Source organism: Hordeum vulgare, chromosome 5H (genome assembly GCF_904849725.1).
Source record: "Hordeum vulgare subsp. vulgare chromosome 5H, MorexV3_pseudomolecules_assembly, whole genome shotgun sequence".
In the NCBI taxonomy this organism is placed as follows: domain Eukaryota; kingdom Viridiplantae; phylum Streptophyta; class Magnoliopsida; order Poales; family Poaceae; genus Hordeum; species Hordeum vulgare.
The window spans coordinates 554,780,910-554,799,830 of NC_058522.1; the positions used below are offsets into that span (position 1 = coordinate 554,780,910).

The window sequence follows — 18,921 nt, forward strand, 5'->3', positions numbered from 1 at the left end:
CCGTTGTTGGGCCAGGATCAGGGGAGGAGCCAGGATTTGAACATAGGGGATGCGAAAGAGATACCAATCATAAGAAAACGTATATATGGAATTATACTATAAAACAAGTCTCACATAAAATGGTGTCCTAACATATACTCCCTCCGTTCCTAAATATTTGTCTTTTTAAATATTAAACTACGTACAACAAAATAAGTGAACTTATACTTTAAATTATGTTTATATACATCTGTATGTAGTCCGTAGTGAAATATCTAAAAAGATAAATATTTAGGAACGGAGGGAGTATATCCTATGTAATGACTGTACTTGCTATAATCTCGGTTTGCACAAAATGACATTACAATAATTAGTTTACCACAAGATGACAACACATTGCATGCTTTGCAACTACCGGTTTAATTGAGATCTATGATTATCTACAAGATCATACAATTAACAAGTGGACCTGAATTTTCGGCAAAAAGGTTTAAATATGAAGCAAGTGGATTTAGAAAAAGCAATATCATGTTATAGTAGTTCTCTTTATTTTCTATCTATAACAGAGTATATCTAAAGTAAAAGAAAGGCAATTAGATCTCCATCTATCATCTAACTAAGCACATACTAGTACACAACTAACTAATGCATCAGGCACTACCGCATCAGAGCAGATTAATGGTATGTATATACCTTGAGAAATGATCCAGTGATGAGATTCGTCCAAGATCAACGGCCATCAGCGGACCTTTATATACTCCAGATTAATGGTCCATGATTTGCACCGACGAACCTGGCAATGATGATCCGCGGTGCCGGTGAATATCCAAATTCAGATGCGGAGGGAGACACAACGAGCACCAAGCCACCAAGGACAGGCGGGCACCAGCTCCCAAGTGTTGGCTGACCAACAGGCTACGGTATAAGCAGCCGGCGGCGTAGCGATGGAAATATTGGTATCGAAGTCATCTAGTGTTCGCCTACTCGAGGATGTATTCCATCAGGATAATCTGGACAATTAGGCCTTAAATTATTACGCCTGTTGGGCTTGGGCCACGTGACATTAAGGTCACTACTCTAATGGCCGTAACTAAATTACCATAGCCTGCCTAATCTCTTTTTAGCTGATAGCCTGCCTAATCTAGTATACAGAATCTAGTACATTTAATTAGCATAGCCCCTGTTGAAATTTAATGAGGGTGGCCGATCGTTGAGGGGGGGGGGGGGCGATCATTGAGGGGGGGGGCGATCGTTGAGGGGGGGGGGGGGGCCATTGGCTCCGCCACTGCTCAGGATGTATTTGTCCATCTTGTTGCATTTTCCTCGCCGAATTATCCTATGATGATCCAGTTTCAATCATAGCTTTCTCGGGTAAAACACATCATAGTTTTGTCAGGATTCTCAGAAAAAGATCACTGTTTTTTCAAAATTAAAAAAGAGCAATTTAAGCATCACTCTGTCTCATGCGCCTTGTATATAAACCTCCATGTTACTCCAGATATTCGTAACATCAACAAGACAGAGGAATTTATTCCTCGATTCATATAAAGTATTCAACGAGTAGGCTAGCATAATTATGACCGGAGTTGACAGGTTAAAAAAATCATGGTCTAAAAAGATGAATTGTATCATGTGTTAAAAAGTCTCAGATTTGTCTTTTTTGCACAGTCCCCATTTCAACATATTTAGTCCTAAAAATTTACACACTTGTGCATTATATATTCATCTATCTATATTTTTTCAGAACTTTTTAAAATATAAAATTCCAAATTTTTATGGAATTTTAATTTTGTATTTGGAGACCTACATGGAGCTCGGCCTCCAAAAACAATTTCCGATAGGAAAGCAGAATGGCGTTTTGGCTCTCGGCCTTCATGGAAGCCGAAATGTTGAAAAATACAAATTCGAAAATTTAGGTTTCAAAAAAATCTGAAACAATATGTACAACTAAACAAGGATGTGAGCCTTATGTGTGTAAAATTTCAGGTTGAAATAGTTCGAAACACGACTTGTACAAAAAAACAAATTCATGGTCTGAAAAGATAATTACTACCATGTATTAAAAAGTCTCAGATTTTATTTTTTGCACAACCCTCATTTCAACGTATTTAGTCCTGAAAATTTACACAGTTGTACATTATACCTTTATCTATCTATGTATTTTTTTCATAACTTTTTGGAATGTAAAAATATGAATTTTCATGGAATTTTAATTTTGCATTTGGAGGCATCCATGAAGCTCGGCCTCCAAAAGAAATTTCCAGTAGGAAAGGAGAATGGCGTTTTGGCTCTCGGCCTCCATGGAGGCCAACACTTTGAAAAAATCAAAATTCAAAAAATTATGTGTCAAAAAAATCTGAAAAATTATACAACTAAACAAGGATGTGAGCCGTATGTGTGTAAAATTTTAGATTGAAATAGTTTGAAATGCGACATGTACAAAAAAGATAAATTCATGCTATGAAAAGATGAATAGTACCATGTGTTAAAACCTTTTAGATTTGTCTTTTTGCACAACCCTCATTTCAACGTATTTAGTCCTGAAAATTTACACACTTGTGCATTATACCTTCATCTATCTATGTATTTTTTTCAGAAATTTGTGGAATGTAAAAATATAAATTTTCATGGAATTTGAATTTTGCATTTGTAGGCCTCCATAGAGCTCGGTCTCCAAAAGCAATTTCCGATAGGAAAGCCAACAAGGACTTTGATATTACATCATGCATATGATATACTCACTCCGTTTCTAAGTGCCTGATCTGAAACACGCTAGCTTCTGCAAAACTTCTCGTATCTAGCTTCTATCCCGACTTCTCACTTCAGGTCGCTACGCAAACAGTTCTGAAGGTGAGGCAACTCTCCTAGCGCCTCGGTGAGTTGGCAGCCCAGCTGGGGCGTTGAAGCCCAACTTCTTGCCACCTTGGGCGGGGAGGATCTCACCTTGCTCGGGATGAGGAAGAAGAGCGGTTGTCCTGGTGCTTCTCCTGTCCGGGGATGACCTCTAGGGCGCCAATGGCGTCGGGCCTAGCTCCTCTAAGCCATGGTGTTGCCCCTACTTCCACGTCGCGGCGGCGTCGAGGACAGGATTCGATGGGAATCAACCGGGTATAGTGAGATCTGTTGGCGGAGGAGAGATTTCGGCCGACGAACGGGGCAGTCGGGCCTCGTGGTGGGAACGGCGACGACGACAACTTGAGAGGAGAAGACGAGGGTGAGGGGAAAGATATGAGTGAGCGGTGTGTGTGCGATCGAGAGAGGACCTCGCGAAGCGTTTTCTCTTGGCGGTGGCAATACGGTGGTAAATAGTCTGAACTTTAGATTTCGAAAATTGTGGAGCTGGGAATCCCTCGCTCCAGAAAATTGTACTAGAGCCAACGATAGTTTCATGGATTTCAGCTTCGCGAAGGTAATCCGTTCGGGCTGGCTTCAGGCGATTTTTTAAGAAGTTTGGAGTGGAAGGAGATCAGTCAGAACATGCCCTAAATATAAGTCTTTTTAAAAAAATCACTACGGACTACAGACGGAGTAATACGAGTGAATCTACCAGCGGCGGAGCTATGTTGAGGCCGCGGGGAGGGGGGGCTGCCCTCCAGCCTGGGAGAAAAGTCTGAAGAATATTCTTTTGGAGGACCTAGATGAGGGGGAAAATTAGCTTTTTGCCCCCCAGATTTGCATCATTTACGCTTGACCCCCGGTAGTTTTTGTGTAGCTTCGCCACTGAAATCTATAATTTAAAATATGTTTATATACATCCTTATGTAGCCTAAAATCTATAAAAAGAATTGTATTTAGAAACGGATAGAATATATTCTAACATCCATCTTGAGCACCTTGAAGCATTGAACATTGGAATATTCAGAATCTCCAAGCCTTTGCCAGTAATGATGATATATGAGAGCACCTTCTCTTCATTTTGGTCAACAATCAAAACTAGCTCTCTCTCCAATGCGAAAGCAAGGATATCATAATCGTAATAACATAATCATTCATTATTAGTGCAGAGCAATTTGGGGATCAAAAGAACTGTGATTACAAACTCGTTTGCAGCTGCCGATCCTAACACTTCAGGCATCGTCATCAAGAAAGCATAAGTAAGACCAGGCATGGTATAAGTAAATCATGGCTATGCACTCTCAAGCTGCCGCCTCATAGGATAAATATGCTAGCATTCATAGAGATCACATAGCAAAGCCAACAATCCAGTATAACAGCTGTTTGGTACAGCTAATGTACAAAAGATACCTAGAGATTACAGCATTCATAGGGTAAATATGGTTACTACTCCCATTCATCTTCAGCTCTTTGAAGCACTGAAGCTGGAAACTTGCCATAGTATGGCACGTAGAGTTGACTTCCATATAGAAAACCGAATTCTGGAACCTTTAGAATCTCTGAGCCTTTTCCAGTACTGATGCTAAATGAGATGATCTTATGATCAATTCTGTCAACAAGGATAACTAGCTCTCTCCCCAAGTCAAAATCAAAGATGTCGTAATCGAAACGCCGAAATCCATTATGATCAGTGCGGAGCAACAAGTCCCTCCCAAATACATTGTTCATACTTAGACGATGCCTCACCACCCAACTGTCGGTGCCTTCCAAACTCCAAATCCGCATCATACAACCATCAAATTCCTGTTGTGCGTAGCATAAGACCCCTAATGATTGGCAAAGACACCCACTACACCAACTAAACACCCCCAGATCATTTGGAAATCCTGGCAGCTGAATGATCCTCTGACTAAGCAACCGCGTACATGGGTCGGGTGCATCGATTGCCAGAAGGACATGATCCAATAGACCATTCACATACAGCACCCCATTCAGGAAGCGCGGACTACCCTGAAATCTAGTTTCAATTCTCCAGCGACAACTAGACCATATGAAATTCTCGGAAAAAAATATCTTAACTTCAGTGAAGGCTTCACCAACCGTGGAAGACAAAAACTGGAAGCTCAAGACATGGAAGTGTTGAGACCATGATGGATCAAAACACAACACAAGGTCACAACCAGAGCTTGACGGTCCAGGTTCAGTATTTGGAAGTGACATCCACTCTTGAGTTGCCGGATTGCACACAATAACGTGGGATATATCTGCAAAATACGTTCTAATACCACCATGATAACAAAGAAGTAGGCCATTGCTGCAACCCATAAGCTGTAGGTCCTCATAACATGGCACAAAGCTAAGTGTAGTGTCAATTTCTTGGTTGCTTGAGGGAAGCCTGGCAAGATGGATATCAGTGCGGTACTCAGGTATTTGGTAAAACATACCAATGGGATTTCTTGGGAACTTCTTGCGGTAGTGTGGATCAGATGACAAGGCACACCAAGACTTGCAGACACATTTGAAACGGCAAAAGGAGTTGAGCGGTAGCCGGGACAAGATCTCCACCACCAAGTCATCAGTTAGCGAAGACATGGATACCTCCTGCTCGGGTCACATATGTCTTAGTTCTCCATGGTAGACTTTTGTCTTCATATAAAGACAAGTAAAAAAATTATGTAAAACTAAGAAACATAAGAGGTTGTGTATATTCAGGTTACCAAGAACTTTAAAAGTAACGATGCCGAACATGTAAGAAAAGCTGAGAGAATGAATGTTTGTTTTTTAAAATATCTTAATCATGGAATACAAACTCAAAACATTAGTATTTAATAAATAGTAACCATTGCCTTCATGCTCAGAAGTTCATACTCAGCTTCCTAAAAAAAAAGAAGTTCATACTCAAGTTAACAAACAATGGTAACTATAGAAAAATGCATGTTTAATTGCTATTTGAACTGAAAACATATTCAACTTTCACTGCGGAAGCTGAGAATGAGCATTCCCCTCTCTGCCAACATTTTAGGGGTCAACATCCGACTTGGCAAACGAGTGAAGCCGCAAAACATATGTGATTATAGCCTCAGACCAAAAAAAACAAGAGAAGGGAAAAACACAGATCTCTTTTGCAGCACGAAGACGAGTGGGAAAACTGCGCGAGTTCATACGAGGAGCTGGGGCGACGGCAAGCCAGGACGGCGGAATGCCCCCGGGGAAGAAGAGCCAGGGTCCATCTGCACGAGCTCAGATCAGATGCAACGCCCGAGGAGAAAAGGGGGGAAATGGAATAACCGAAGCCTGAGAACTCACCGCGCGCTGGTTGCCTCCGGTGCTGGACGAGGCGGCAAGCGCGAGCGAGGCTGCCGGGGTGGGTCGGCGAGGCGGGGAGCTCGATGTTGCGGGAAGCAGCGGCCGCGCCGGGAAATAGGTCTCCGGTGGGTGGAAGAGGGGAACGGCCGCGGTTTTTAGACTGAGAGTGAGGCTGCTCACCGTGGCACACTATGGAGAGGATCGTATTGGGCCGGACCCTTGCCCTCGACCGTGTGTGCGACGGGAAATCTGCGAAAGCCCACACCCTCACCTCAAGAAAACAAAAACATCAAAGCCCACACCCTTTCGAGTTTTCTTTTTTTGGACGAGAAGGCCGAAGGAAAATAGTACTCCACGGACCAATCGTGGGCCAATCTACTCCATCCGTTCTAAAATAAGTGTCTTAAATTTAATTCAATTTTATATTAAAGCATCTTCAACAGCCGTCCAACGCGCGGCGTGCTAAAAATCAATTTACGGCGCACCTTTCGTCAGTGCGCGCATGTAGCTCCAGCATGCGCAGTAAAATGCAACGCGCGTTATCGCTCAAACAGCATATGCACTCAAAACACAAGCAAAAAACCAAACACAAACAAATAAATCAACAAAAATAGTTCAATTTCATTACAACTCAAACAAATAGTTTATTACAACTCAAACAAATAGTTTACCTTTCAATACAACAAACAGTTCAACAATACAACATCAAATGCACAAATCATGATGTTCTTTGTCGGCCGAGCGGCAGTGGACGGCCGGGCGCTGTTCGTTAGACGACTGCCGCACGCGAGGTGCCGCAGTGATTAGAGAGAGATGGAGGAAGCGGCGGCGGCGCGAGGGATAGGCCGGGGAAGCATCGGAACGGTCGCCGAAAGAAATGGGGTGGCGCGGGCGGCGGCGGCGCCGCGGTTGGATGAGGTAGGTGGAGTTGCTAGCGGACGCTCGACTATGCACCCACGGGAGCGGGCATAGCAAATAAACGGTGCGCGATGGCATTTTCGCCCGCGCGCTGAACTGGTTATGCCACGCGCGCGGTTTTTGCGCCTCTGCTGGAGCGTCCGGGTCGGTAGCGCGCGCAAAAAGACTACTTTTTAGCGCGACGCTTGTTTAACGTGTCTGTTAAAGATGCTCTTAAAACTAGTATAAAACTAAGACACTTATTTTGAGACGAAGGGAGTATGTCCTTACAAACATGATTTTTTAAAACAATCCTTATAAACACCCTTAGGCCGCGCTTGGATGGAGTGAAATCTAATACAATTTTACAAGTGTATGTTATGGGAATAGAGTGAATTCCGACCGAAAACGTTATAGATGGGCAGGGGCGTGTATTTCTTACACGTGTATGCGAAAGAAATACGAGAATCCAAGCGCGGCCTTACAGAATACTAGAAAAGAAAATCAAAACCTTGGAAGTGCCAAAGTCTTCTTTTTCCTTCATCCATCAGTCCGGTACTCCGTGTAATTTTCTACCCTATCGGACCGGCAACCCTAGCCATCTTCACGCCGAACAAGCGCCGCCGCGTATGCAGCCACCACCTTTGTATTCGCCTCTACCGCGTCCTTAATGTTCGCCGCTATCAACTCATCTTTTTTGCCGCTGCAACATCTGGTAGCGAACGGATTGCAGATCATTCTTGCGTCGGCATTCATGGATTAACGTCTTTTCCTCAAGCGCGGCCTTCCTCTCTTGGATCACGGTCCTCCTCTCTTCGAGCTTGAGTTTCTTCTTTGTCACGTCCGTCAACAATTTGAACCTCTCCGCATGTTTATCCTCCTTGAGGTCTGAGCGCTTCACACATGCATCCTTGAACTTATCCATTAGCTTGGCTGCCACACCTTCTCGCTTCACCCTCTCCTCCTCCCACTTCTTGCCCCGTAAAAATCTTTTGACCTTCTTAGGCGATTTTTGAGTTGGGTCGGGAGGGTCACTGGTTTCTTCCTCGGTAGCTTGGGCGACGGTCTTGGCTATGAAAAGGTTTCACTTTGCTTGCCCATTCAATTTGATCAACAATGCATGACGGTGAAACTTTTATTCTCCAACTTCTTGTACACCAATCAAGGATGAGAAGGCTATAAAATGGTACATTGTCAACAATGCATATCCGGATCAACAAAACTAAGTATATCCGTCTAGTGAGCAACAAAACTATGTATGTCCGGCTAGTGATCAACAATGCATATTCGACTAGTAATCAATAATGCATATACGGTTAGTGATCAATAAAACTATGTATGCTCGGCTTGTGATCAACAAAACTATGTATATCCATCTAGTGAGCAACAATAATGTGCATATCCAACTAGTGATCAACAATGCATATCTGACTAATGATCAACAATGCATATCCGGCTAGTGATCAACAAGCTATATATGCTCGGCTTGTGATCAACAAACTATATATGCTTGGCTTGTGATCAACAAACATATGTATATCCGACTAGTGAGTAACAATATTGTGCGTATCCAGCTCGTGATAAACAATACTATGCATATTTGGCTAGTGGTACACCTACTTACTCGATGATTTGTGCACCGCTAGGACACCGTGCGACGATATGCTTCAAATGCCCGTAATACTTTGACACGGCCTCTTGGATGGTGTACCATCGATGGTTAAGGGACTTCCATTGATGGTTGCGGATGACCACGTCGAAGTGGGGTTCGAAATGCTTGTGTTCGTGAAACCTAATGTGAATGTTGTTTCAAAATGTTGTTCCCTTTTGCTTCGTGCCAAAATCTAGGATAGTGGCCAACCATGCATTCCACATCAGCTCGTCCTCCCGCATATTGTTCCAAAATGTTATTCTCTTTTGCTTCGTGCCAAAATCGAGGCTAGTGGCCAACCATGCATCGCACTCAGCTCATCGTCCCGCATGTTCAAGCTTTCTCCTCTACTCTTCTTCTTTGGAACATTGTTTGTACCATCCGAATCATCGTCATCCTCCTACTACTACTACTATCCGGCTGCCCAACATTGATGTCGTTGTGTGCCCACGCTGGTCTGGGTGTATGACTGTTGTGTGCCCGTCTATGTGTAGGACTGGTGCTGCGGTAGTTGTCGGACTCGGTGGAGTCTGAGTCTCCACATGTCCGTGCTCATAGCAATATCCTGCACTATCGCCTCCACCTCCGTCGTGGATGATGTCGAGCATATCACTGTCCATCGTACGCCAGGCCTCCCGCTCTAGCCATTGTAGCCAACAGCGTGCGGGCACCCATCTGCTCCCTACCCGTCGTCCAAGTCGGGATGATCTTCCATGAAGAACACATTGAGAAGAGCAGTGCCACGTTTATGTCGACACTGTAAGTTACCTTCCCAGCGGCGGCTCTGAGTTGCTTGGCGGCGTAGTAATATGGAGGCTTGTAATGCTCCGGCCACTGGACCGTATGTACCGTGAGCGCACCTTTCTATGCACCGCGGCGTCCGCGACACCATCACGCCCATTGTGGCCCATCAACTTCTTGAGCTACTCCTCCTCTGTGGCCTTCACTCTGATGCGGCGAGTTTTCCACGTAGCCAAGCTAATCTTCCGGGCGAGTAGGATGCTCACATCCTCCGTCACTTCCTCCACCTCCATCTCCGACAGGTTCTCCTCCGGTTCCATGCATCGACCTCGAAAAGAAGGTGATAGTGGACGAAAAGGGCGGGAATTGGGTGAAGAGCTGCAGGGAATGGAAGAAGGGGGTGAGGGGTTTTGGCGCCTAAATAGTGTGGGTTGCTACAAAAGCGCGAGCTCCGCCTTCCTTTTAGGTTGGCCACGGGGGGTCAAATTCCGATGTTTTTCGTGTCTGGATTCCCGCAAAACCTCCCACGTTTGGTTTCGTTTTGCGGGGAAATAATGGTCTGGACTGCTCGACGAACCGATGCATGCATGCATTGAATGGCTTCCACGGTTCGGACCACGCGGTCCAAACATAGGGCGCAATGTGCTTTCGCGCATGAAACATACCATGCATGCGCTACCAAAATGCCCCTCTTCTGCTCGTGCCTACGAAGTGAGCAAATACAGTCAACCATGCATCACACAACAAATCATCCTCCTTCACCGAGTACCCCGTCACCCTTCTTACTTTAAGAAACGAGGTGTACTTTAGAAATAAGATCAATGGCATTCAATCGAACACCTGTCAGGCATGATGTTTGTCACGGACGGCGTCGGCGAAGAGGTGGAGTGTGCCTCATTGCAGATGAATCTTGGGTGGAGTGCGCCGTAATACAAGGTGAGCAGGCACGTGGATGGGCCTGTAGACGTTCGACAATGCTTGGATGGCGGTCGGCGAGGTACAACGTGTCAAACGAGAAGGATACGGGTAGAAAATAAGAAGGAGAGAGACAAAGTGCAAAATAATAAAACCGAAAGAGAGGATTTAAAGGGGGTGGAGGTGGCAAAACATGTTCGAACCACACGGTCCAAACTACTTGAGCATCTACAACCGGATTGGGCAAATTCGGCCCCCTATACGTCCACGGACGCGCGTCCGCGGACGCGTCCGGGCAGCCCCTCGGATTTTTCTCTCCGCATCCACATGTCTCATATCCAGACTCTCAAATCCATGCAAAACCATGAACATCGATCACACAAGCCATTGTCTTGCATAAATTACAGATGTTGGTACCGAACATAAATAATGTTTACATAAAATTTAATTGAAGTGCACAATCAATCGGCTGCTCTTTGGTTTCCATTGTGTGTCCACATATGCTCCATAAGATCATGGAGAAGTTACGCATGCACGTGATGATCTCGGAGATTCTTATGCATGTGCAGAAAGTTCATAAGTTGAGCTGCATCTTGATCTTCTGGGATTTCATCTTGTTCTCCACGTGCTTTAAAACCATTGGTTTGGGTTACACCATCACCCTCATTATCGACAATCATATTATGCAAAATAACACAATTGTCATCAGTTGCCCTAAAGTTTTCGATTCCCACATCATTGCATCCCCACGAACAATTCCCCAGCGAGCTTGCAACACTTCGAATGCCTTTTCCACACCTTCGTGGCTGCTTCCTGCATAGTTGTGAAGTGCTTTTGTTTGTTGCCATGTTCGCATATGGTCTTCATAAATGCAGCCCACTGACGAGAATATATGCCATCAGCAAGATAGTATTCCATGTTATAGTCTCAGTCGTTGTCGGTGTAGTTGCCCGACGGTGATTCTCCATTGCAAAGCCCTCTTAAACACCAAAGATCGCTAAAGTCCGTTGATGTTGTTGTGAGAACCCGTCATTCCAAAAAAAAGCATGCCAAATCCATAAGTCATGTGATGCCATCGCTTCTAGTATGATGGTGGCCTCTCTGGTTTGACCTTGATGCATTCCTCGCAAACCTTTGGGGCAGTTCTTCCACTTCTAGTGCATGAAATCAATTGATTCGAGCATTCCTGGAAACCTCTAGCCTCTCCAATTGTCAATAACTTCTCTGTGTCCTACACATTTGGTTCTCTCACATACTTTGCTCCAAACACCTCCACAACAGCACGGGAAAACTGTCTTCACGCATGTGCTCTCCCCCATCATGAACATTCACCAACGACATCTGTCACGGTACCAAGTGCAAGCATTCTCACAACAGTCGCGCGCTTCTACTTGGCAGAGAAAGAGAGTTGACCGCAACAATCCCTTATGAGCTTGAAGTAGTCGTTGTGTGCCTCCACTCCGTCCACAATACGCAAAAACAATGGTTTTCGCATGCGAAAACGACGATGAACCATGGATCATCCGGGAAAATTGGGTTCAGAGCAAAGTAATCCTTCTGGAGTAGCTTTGCCGTGGATACCCTATCCCGATTGATCACTCTTCTCGCTTTGATTGAGCCCCTGAAATTGAGAATATGCTCCACTCCCCGGCCTATTTCCTCTTGCATGGTCATGAGCACGATCATGTCCACTTCTTCGTCTGGATCCAAGGAATCGAAGAACTCATCTTGAATCATTTGATCAAGTTCCGTCGATCCATACTCCTCGCGGGACGAAGCATCGGAATCCATCGTTTTCACTAAAAAATTGACAAAACATCGGGCCAGACAATGTGTCGAACACATCCGGTGCAAGGCGGGGCCAGAGAGTTGCCAGACATACAACGGTGTCTTCCGGGCCGGTGAGGATGTCCTCCGCGGCGAGAACATGACAAAAGACTCCGCTGCTTGAGGTGGCGGGGCAGAGGATAGGAACGGTGATGGAGCGTGCCCGACAACGGAGCTGCGAGACGGACGACGCGAAGGAGGAAGAAGAGAGCAAAGAGTGAATGGATCCATCAATTCTATCGGATGAATTTGGTGCAATGATGGAGTCAGGCTCTTGAGTCCGACGGACGGGCGTGTGCCTCGACGCCTTTATATCCGTCCTATATTTAGGCTGGATATAAGGCCAACTCCACCGCACGACCCCATTCTGTCCGGCCCCGTGCGTTTGGGGTAAAAGGGACAAATAGGTCGGCCCAGCGTGATACGGTCCGGACCCATCCTCTCCGTTTCGTGTCCGGCATGACCCATTTTGAGCGCAAACTTGCACGGGATTTGGGTCGTGGCGGACACCAAACGGTCGCGCGCTTGTCCGCGTTGGGGACGCGTGGCAAGCGGCCACCAACCTCCCACCCACCCGCATTAATGCGCACGAGCGGGCGGGCCCGCCTGTCATCCGCCCAGGGGACGGTCACAGTCCTTCTTAAATGAGGAAGTCATGGACCGGTCGTCCACAGTTCCCATCGCCACCCCCGCGGCCTCCTCGAAACCCGACAGTCCCCTGGCGAAACCCTAGCCTCCTCCTCGAGCTCGCCCGCCGCCACAGCCATGGGTCTGTGAACTATGGCCACAAGGGCACCCACGACCGCAAGGCTGGCTCCTCGTCGGGACGCCTCCGCGGCTCCGTTAAGGAGCAGGCCGCATCGCCATCGCGCCAGGCCGCGACTCCCTGCTCCATCGCTCCCACGCCCGCCGACCATCGTGACAGGCAGTACCTCAGCATTGAGGTTTGCCGGCGCTACTCGGAGACGAGGACGCCGGTCTTGTGGAGTGATGTCCACCTCCCCAACGCGTGGCATCTCTCCAACGAACGCGTTCCCATCCCTCCGGTGTCGACGAGCGGCCGTGCGCGCCGCAAGGAGATCAAGCGCCGTCACCGCCTCCTCCCCGACGACCTCTACTACGACCCAAGGTAAGCCGCCCACAGCACCCTTTGGGACACATGGCTGAGGGACGAGCACGATGTGCGACGTGCCTCGTACTTCGCCGGGACGGTCGCGGGGCCGCGGCGGGCAAGGGAGGTGCACGGACGCACACGGGTGCGCGGCATCACGCCCACGCCGTCGCCTTCGTCGTCTCCGTCACCACCTCCACATCCTCGCATGACGGAGGAGGAGGAGGCCCGGCTCATTTAGCGCGTCATGGAGGACTCCATGACGACACGTGATGAGCGTCAATGACCGGGCCTGGACCGCGCCATGGCCCTCTCCGCGGTCGGCAACGTCGCCATCCCCGAGCCGATGGAGGAGGAGGAGGTGGTCGCGTTCCCTTCGGAGCTGGTGGGCGCATCATGGGGCTGGTCCTGCACCGCGCCGGAGATGGCGCAGGCACTGGGGGCCGTGAACTGGTGTCCCACGCCGCCGCGATCACCGGAGCAGGAGGCCTCACCATGGGAGGAGGTGTTGCATGCGAGCTTCCAGCACGCCCCTGCGCACGAGGGACCGTCGGTCCACCTGGGGACGCCGCTGCCCTACGTCGACCTCGTCAGCGACGGCGACGACGACGACACCGACGACCAGTGAAGACGGCGACGGCGACTACAACGACGGGCGGGCTACTTTTTTTTATGTTAATTATGTCAAAAACTGGGCCGTTTTGTGACCGTGACAACTGGGCCTATATTTGTTGGGGAACGTCGCATGGGAAACAAAAAATTTCCTACGCGCACGAAGACCTATCATGGTGATGTCCATCTACGAGAGGGGATGAGTGATCTATGTACCCTTGTAGACCGTACAACAGAAGCGTTAGAGAACGCGGTTGATGTAGTGGAACGTCCTCACGTCCCTCGATCCGCCCCGCGAACAATCCCGCGATCAGTCCCAAGATCTAGTACCGAACGGACGGCACCTCCGCGTTCAGCACACGTACAGCTCGACGATGATCTCGGCCTTCTTGATCCAGCAAGAGAGACGGAGAGGTAGAAGAGTTCTCCGGCAGCGTGACGGCGCTCCGGAGGTTGGTGATGACCTTGTCTCAGCAGGGCTCCGCCCGAGCTCCGTAGAAACGCGATCTAGAGGAAAAACCGTGGAGGTATGTGGTCGGGTTGCCGTGGAAAAGTCGTCTCAAATCAGCCCTAAAACCTCCGTATATATAGGTGGGAGGGATGGGGCCTTGCCTTGGGGTCCAAGGACCCTCAAGGGGGTCGGCCGAGCCAAGGGGGAGGACTCTCCCCCCCCCCCAAACCGAGTTGGACCAGGTTTGGTGGGAGGGAGTCCTCCTCCCTTCCCACCTCCTCCTTTTTTTTCTTTTCCTCTTGATTTTTCTTCTCTTGGCGCATAGACCACTTGTGGGCTGTCCCACCAGCCCACTAAGGGCTGGTGTGTCTCCCCCAAGGCCTGTGGGCTTCCCCGGGGTGGGTTGCCCCCCCGGTGAACTCCCGGAACCCATTCGTCATTCCCGGTACATTCCCGGTAACTCCGAAAACCTTCCGGTAATCAAATGAGGTCATCCTATATATCAATCTTCGTTTCCGGACCATTCCGAAAACCCTCGTGACGTCCGTGATCTCATCCGGGACTCCGAACAACATTCGGTAACCAACCATATAACTCAAATACGCATAAAACAACGTCGAACCTTAAGTGTGCAGACCCTGCGGGTTCGAGAACTATGTAGACATGACCCGAGAGACTCCTCGGTCAATATCCAATAGCGGGACATGGATGCCCATATTGGATCCTACATATTCTACGAAGATCTTATCGTTTGAACCTCAGTGCCAAGGATTCGTATAATCCCGTATGTCATTCCCTTTGTCCTTCGGTATGTTACTTGCCCGAGATTCGATCGTCAGTATCCGCATACCTATTTCAACCTCGTTTACCGACAAGTCTCTTTACTCGTTCCGTAATACAAGATCCCGCAACTTACACTAAGTTACATTGCTTGCAAGGCTTGTGTGTGATGTTGTATTACCGAGTGGGCCCCGAGATACCTCTCCATCACACGGAGTGACAAATCCCAGTCTTGATCCATACTAACTCAACTAACACCTTCGGAGATACCTGTAGAGCATCTTTATAGTCACCCAGTTACGTTGCGACGTTTGATACACACAAAGCATTCCTCCGATGTCAGTGAGTTATATGATCTCATGGTCATAGGAATAAATACTTGACACGCAGAAAACAGTAGCAACAAAATGACACGATCAACATGCTACGTCTATTAGTTTGGGTCTAGTCCATCACGTGATTCTCCCAATGACGTGATCCAGTTATCAAGCAACAACAGCTTGTTCATAATCAGAAGACACTGACTATCATTGACCAACTGGCTAGCCAACTAGAGGCATGCTAGGGACGGTGTTTTGTCTATGTATCCACACATGTAAATGAGTCTTCATTCAATACAATTATAGCATGGATAATAAACTATTATCTTGATACAGGAATTTTAATAATAACTATATTTATCATTGCCTCTAGGGCATAATTCCAACAGTCTCCCACTTGCACTAGAGTCAATAATCTAGCCCTCGCATCACTATGTGAATTACATTGTAATAAATCTAACACCCATACAGTTCTGGTGTCGATCATGTTTTGGCCGTGGAAGAGGTTTAGTCAGCGGGTCTGCTACATTCAGATCCGTGTGCACTTTGCATATATTTACGTCCTCTTCCTCGACGTAGTCGCGGATGAGGTTGAAGCGTCGTTTGATGTGTCTGGTCTTCTTGTGAAACCGTGGTTCCTTTGCTAAGGCAATGGCACCCGTGTTGTCACCGAACAAGGTTATTGGATCCAGTGCACTTGGCACCACTCCAAGATCCGTCATGAACTGCTTCATCCAGACACCCTCCTTAGCCGCCTCCGAGGCAGCCATGTACTCCGCTTCACATGTAGAATCTGCTACGACGCTTTGCTTGGAACTGCACCAGCTTACTGCACCCCCATTAAGAATAAATACGTATCCGGTTTGCGACTTAGAGTCGTCCGGATCTGTGTCAAAGCTTGCATCGACATAACCTTTTACGGCGAGCTCTTCGTCACCTCCATACACGAGAAACATCTCCTTAGTCCTTTTCAGGTACTTCAGGATATTCTTGACCGCTGTCCAGTGATCCACTCCTGGATTACTCTGAAACCTACCTGCCATACTTATGGCCAGGCTAACATCCGGTCTAGTGCACAGCATCGCATACATGATAGAACCTATGGCTGAAGCATAGGGGACGGAGCGCATATGCTCTCTATCTTCATCAGTTGCTGGGCACTGAGTCTTACTCAATCTCGTACCTTGTAAAATTGGCAAGAACCCTTTCTTGGACTGTTCCATTTTGAACCTCTTCAAAACTTTATCAAGGTATGTGCTTTGTGAAAGTCCTATCAGGCGTTTTGATCTATCCCTATAGATCTTAATGCCTAGAATGTAAGCAGCTTCTCCTAGGTCCTTCATAGAGAAACTTTTATTCAAGTAACCTTTTATGCTCTCCAAAAGCTCTATGTTGTTTCCAATCAGTAATATGTCATCCACATATAATATTAGAAACGCCACAGAGCTCCCACTCACTTTCTTGTAAATACAAGATTCTCCAACCACTTGTATAAACCCAAATGCTTTGATCACCTCATCAAAACGTTTGTTCCAACTCCGAGATGCTTGCACCAGTCCATAAATGGATCGCTGGAGCTTGCACACCTTGTCAGCATTTTTAGGATCGACAAAACCTTCGGGTTGCATCATATACAACTCTTCCTTAAGGAAACCGTTGAGGAACGCCGTTTTGACATCCATCTGCCAGATTTCATAATCGAAAAATGCATATATTGCTAACATGATTCTGACGGACTTAAGCATCGCTACGGGTGAGAATGTCTCATCATAGTCAACTCCTGGAACTTGTGAAAAACCCTTTGCCACAAGTCGAGCTTTATAAACGGTCACATTACCGTCAGCGTCCGTCTTCTTCTTAAAGATCCATTTGTTCTGAATAGCCTTGCGGCCCTCAGGTAGTATCTCCAAAGTCCACACTTTGTTCTCATACATGGATCCTATCTCGGATTTCATGGCTTCTAGCCATTTGTTGGAATCTGGGCCCACCATTGCTTCTTCATAATTTGCAGGTTCATTGTTGTCTAACAACATGATTGATAAGACGGGATTACCGTACCACTCTGGAGCAGCGCGTGATCTCGTCGACCTGCGTGGTTCAACAGAAACTTGAACTGGAGTTTCATGATCATCATCATTAACTTCCTCCTCAACCGGCGTCGCAACGACAGAGGTTTCCCCTTGCCCTGCGCCACCATCCAGAGGGATGAGAGGTTCGACAACCTCGTCAAGTTCTATCTTCCTCCCACTCAATTCTCTCGAGAGAAACTCCTTCTCGAGAAAAGCTCCGTTTTTAGCAACAAACACTTTGCCCTCGGATTTGAGATAGAAGGTGTACCCAACTGTCTCTTTTGGGTAACCTATGAAGACGCACTTTTCCGCTTTGGGTTCCAGCTTTTCAGGCTGAAGCTTTTTGACATAAGCATCACATCCCCAAACTTTAAGAAACGACAACTTCGGCCTTTTGCCATACCACAGTTCGTATGGTGTCGTCTCAACGGATTTTGATGGTGCCCTATTTAAAGTGAATGCAGCTGTTTCTAATGCATAACCCCAAAATGATAACGGCAAATGAGTAAGAGACATCATAGATCGCACCATCTCTAACAAAGTACGATTATGACGTTCGGACACACCATTACGCTGTGGTGTTCCAGACGGTGTTAACTGCGAAACAATTTCACATTGTCTTAAGTGAGCACCAAACTCGAAACTCAGATATTCACCCCCACGATCAGACCGTAGGAACTTGATCTTCTTGTTACGATGATTTTCCACTTCACTGTGAAATTGCTTGAACTTTTCAAATGTTTCACACTTGTGCTTCATCAAGTAGACATAACCATATCTACTTAAATTGTTAGTGAAGGTGAGAAAATAACGATATCCGCCGCGTGCCTCTACGCTCATTGGATCACACACATCGGTATGTATGATTTCCAACAAGTCACTTGCACGCTCCATTGTTCCGGAGAACGGAGTCTTAGTCATCTTGCCCATGAGGCATGGTTCGCATGTGTCAAGTGAATCAAAGTCAAGTGACTCCAAAAGTTTGAGGGTCGAGATGTCGTAATCGTGGCCTACTCTGCTCGAGCCACATCGGAGAGAGCAACCAACACGCTAGTTAAAAAAAAGGAAAAAGTTTATTTTAAACTCTGAATTCATAAAGGTTCACCGAATCAAAACCTCAAGTCCAAATCCCTCTCGTTTGCAACCTAAACTATAAGATCCGTGTCGAAATCGAACCCTGAGACACAAAAATGCTTACGGAAGAAATGTCAACGGGGATCTGATGGGCCAGGGAGCGCGTTGGATCGGCCTATTTTATTTTTTTAGTACGTGGCATTTCAAAATATATTTAAATATTATAAAAATAGTATGTGACATTTCAAAATATATTTAAATATTATAAAAATTGTACGTGGCATTTCAAAATATATTTCAATATTATAAAAATAATACGTCGCATTTCAAAATATATTTAAATATTATAAAAA

At 46.7% G+C, this 18,921-nt stretch overlaps 1 protein-coding gene across 1 annotated transcript; it reads right to left on the reverse strand.

Annotated features, from left to right (window-relative positions):
* Nucleotides 1-4,091: 4,091 nt before the first annotated feature.
* Nucleotides 4,092-6,296, reverse strand: LOC123399056 (putative F-box protein At3g10240). Its single transcript, XM_045093483.1, has 3 exons — nt 6,121-6,296; nt 5,979-6,044; nt 4,092-5,415 (listed from the first exon to the last, which is right to left on the reverse strand). Exons 2-3 carry the CDS (start codon nt 6,042-6,044, stop codon nt 4,261-4,263), a joined length of 1,221 nt encoding a protein of 406 aa, XP_044949418.1. The 5' UTR covers nt 6,121-6,296; the 3' UTR covers nt 4,092-4,260.
* Between the last annotated feature and the right edge of the window lie 12,625 nt (nt 6,297-18,921).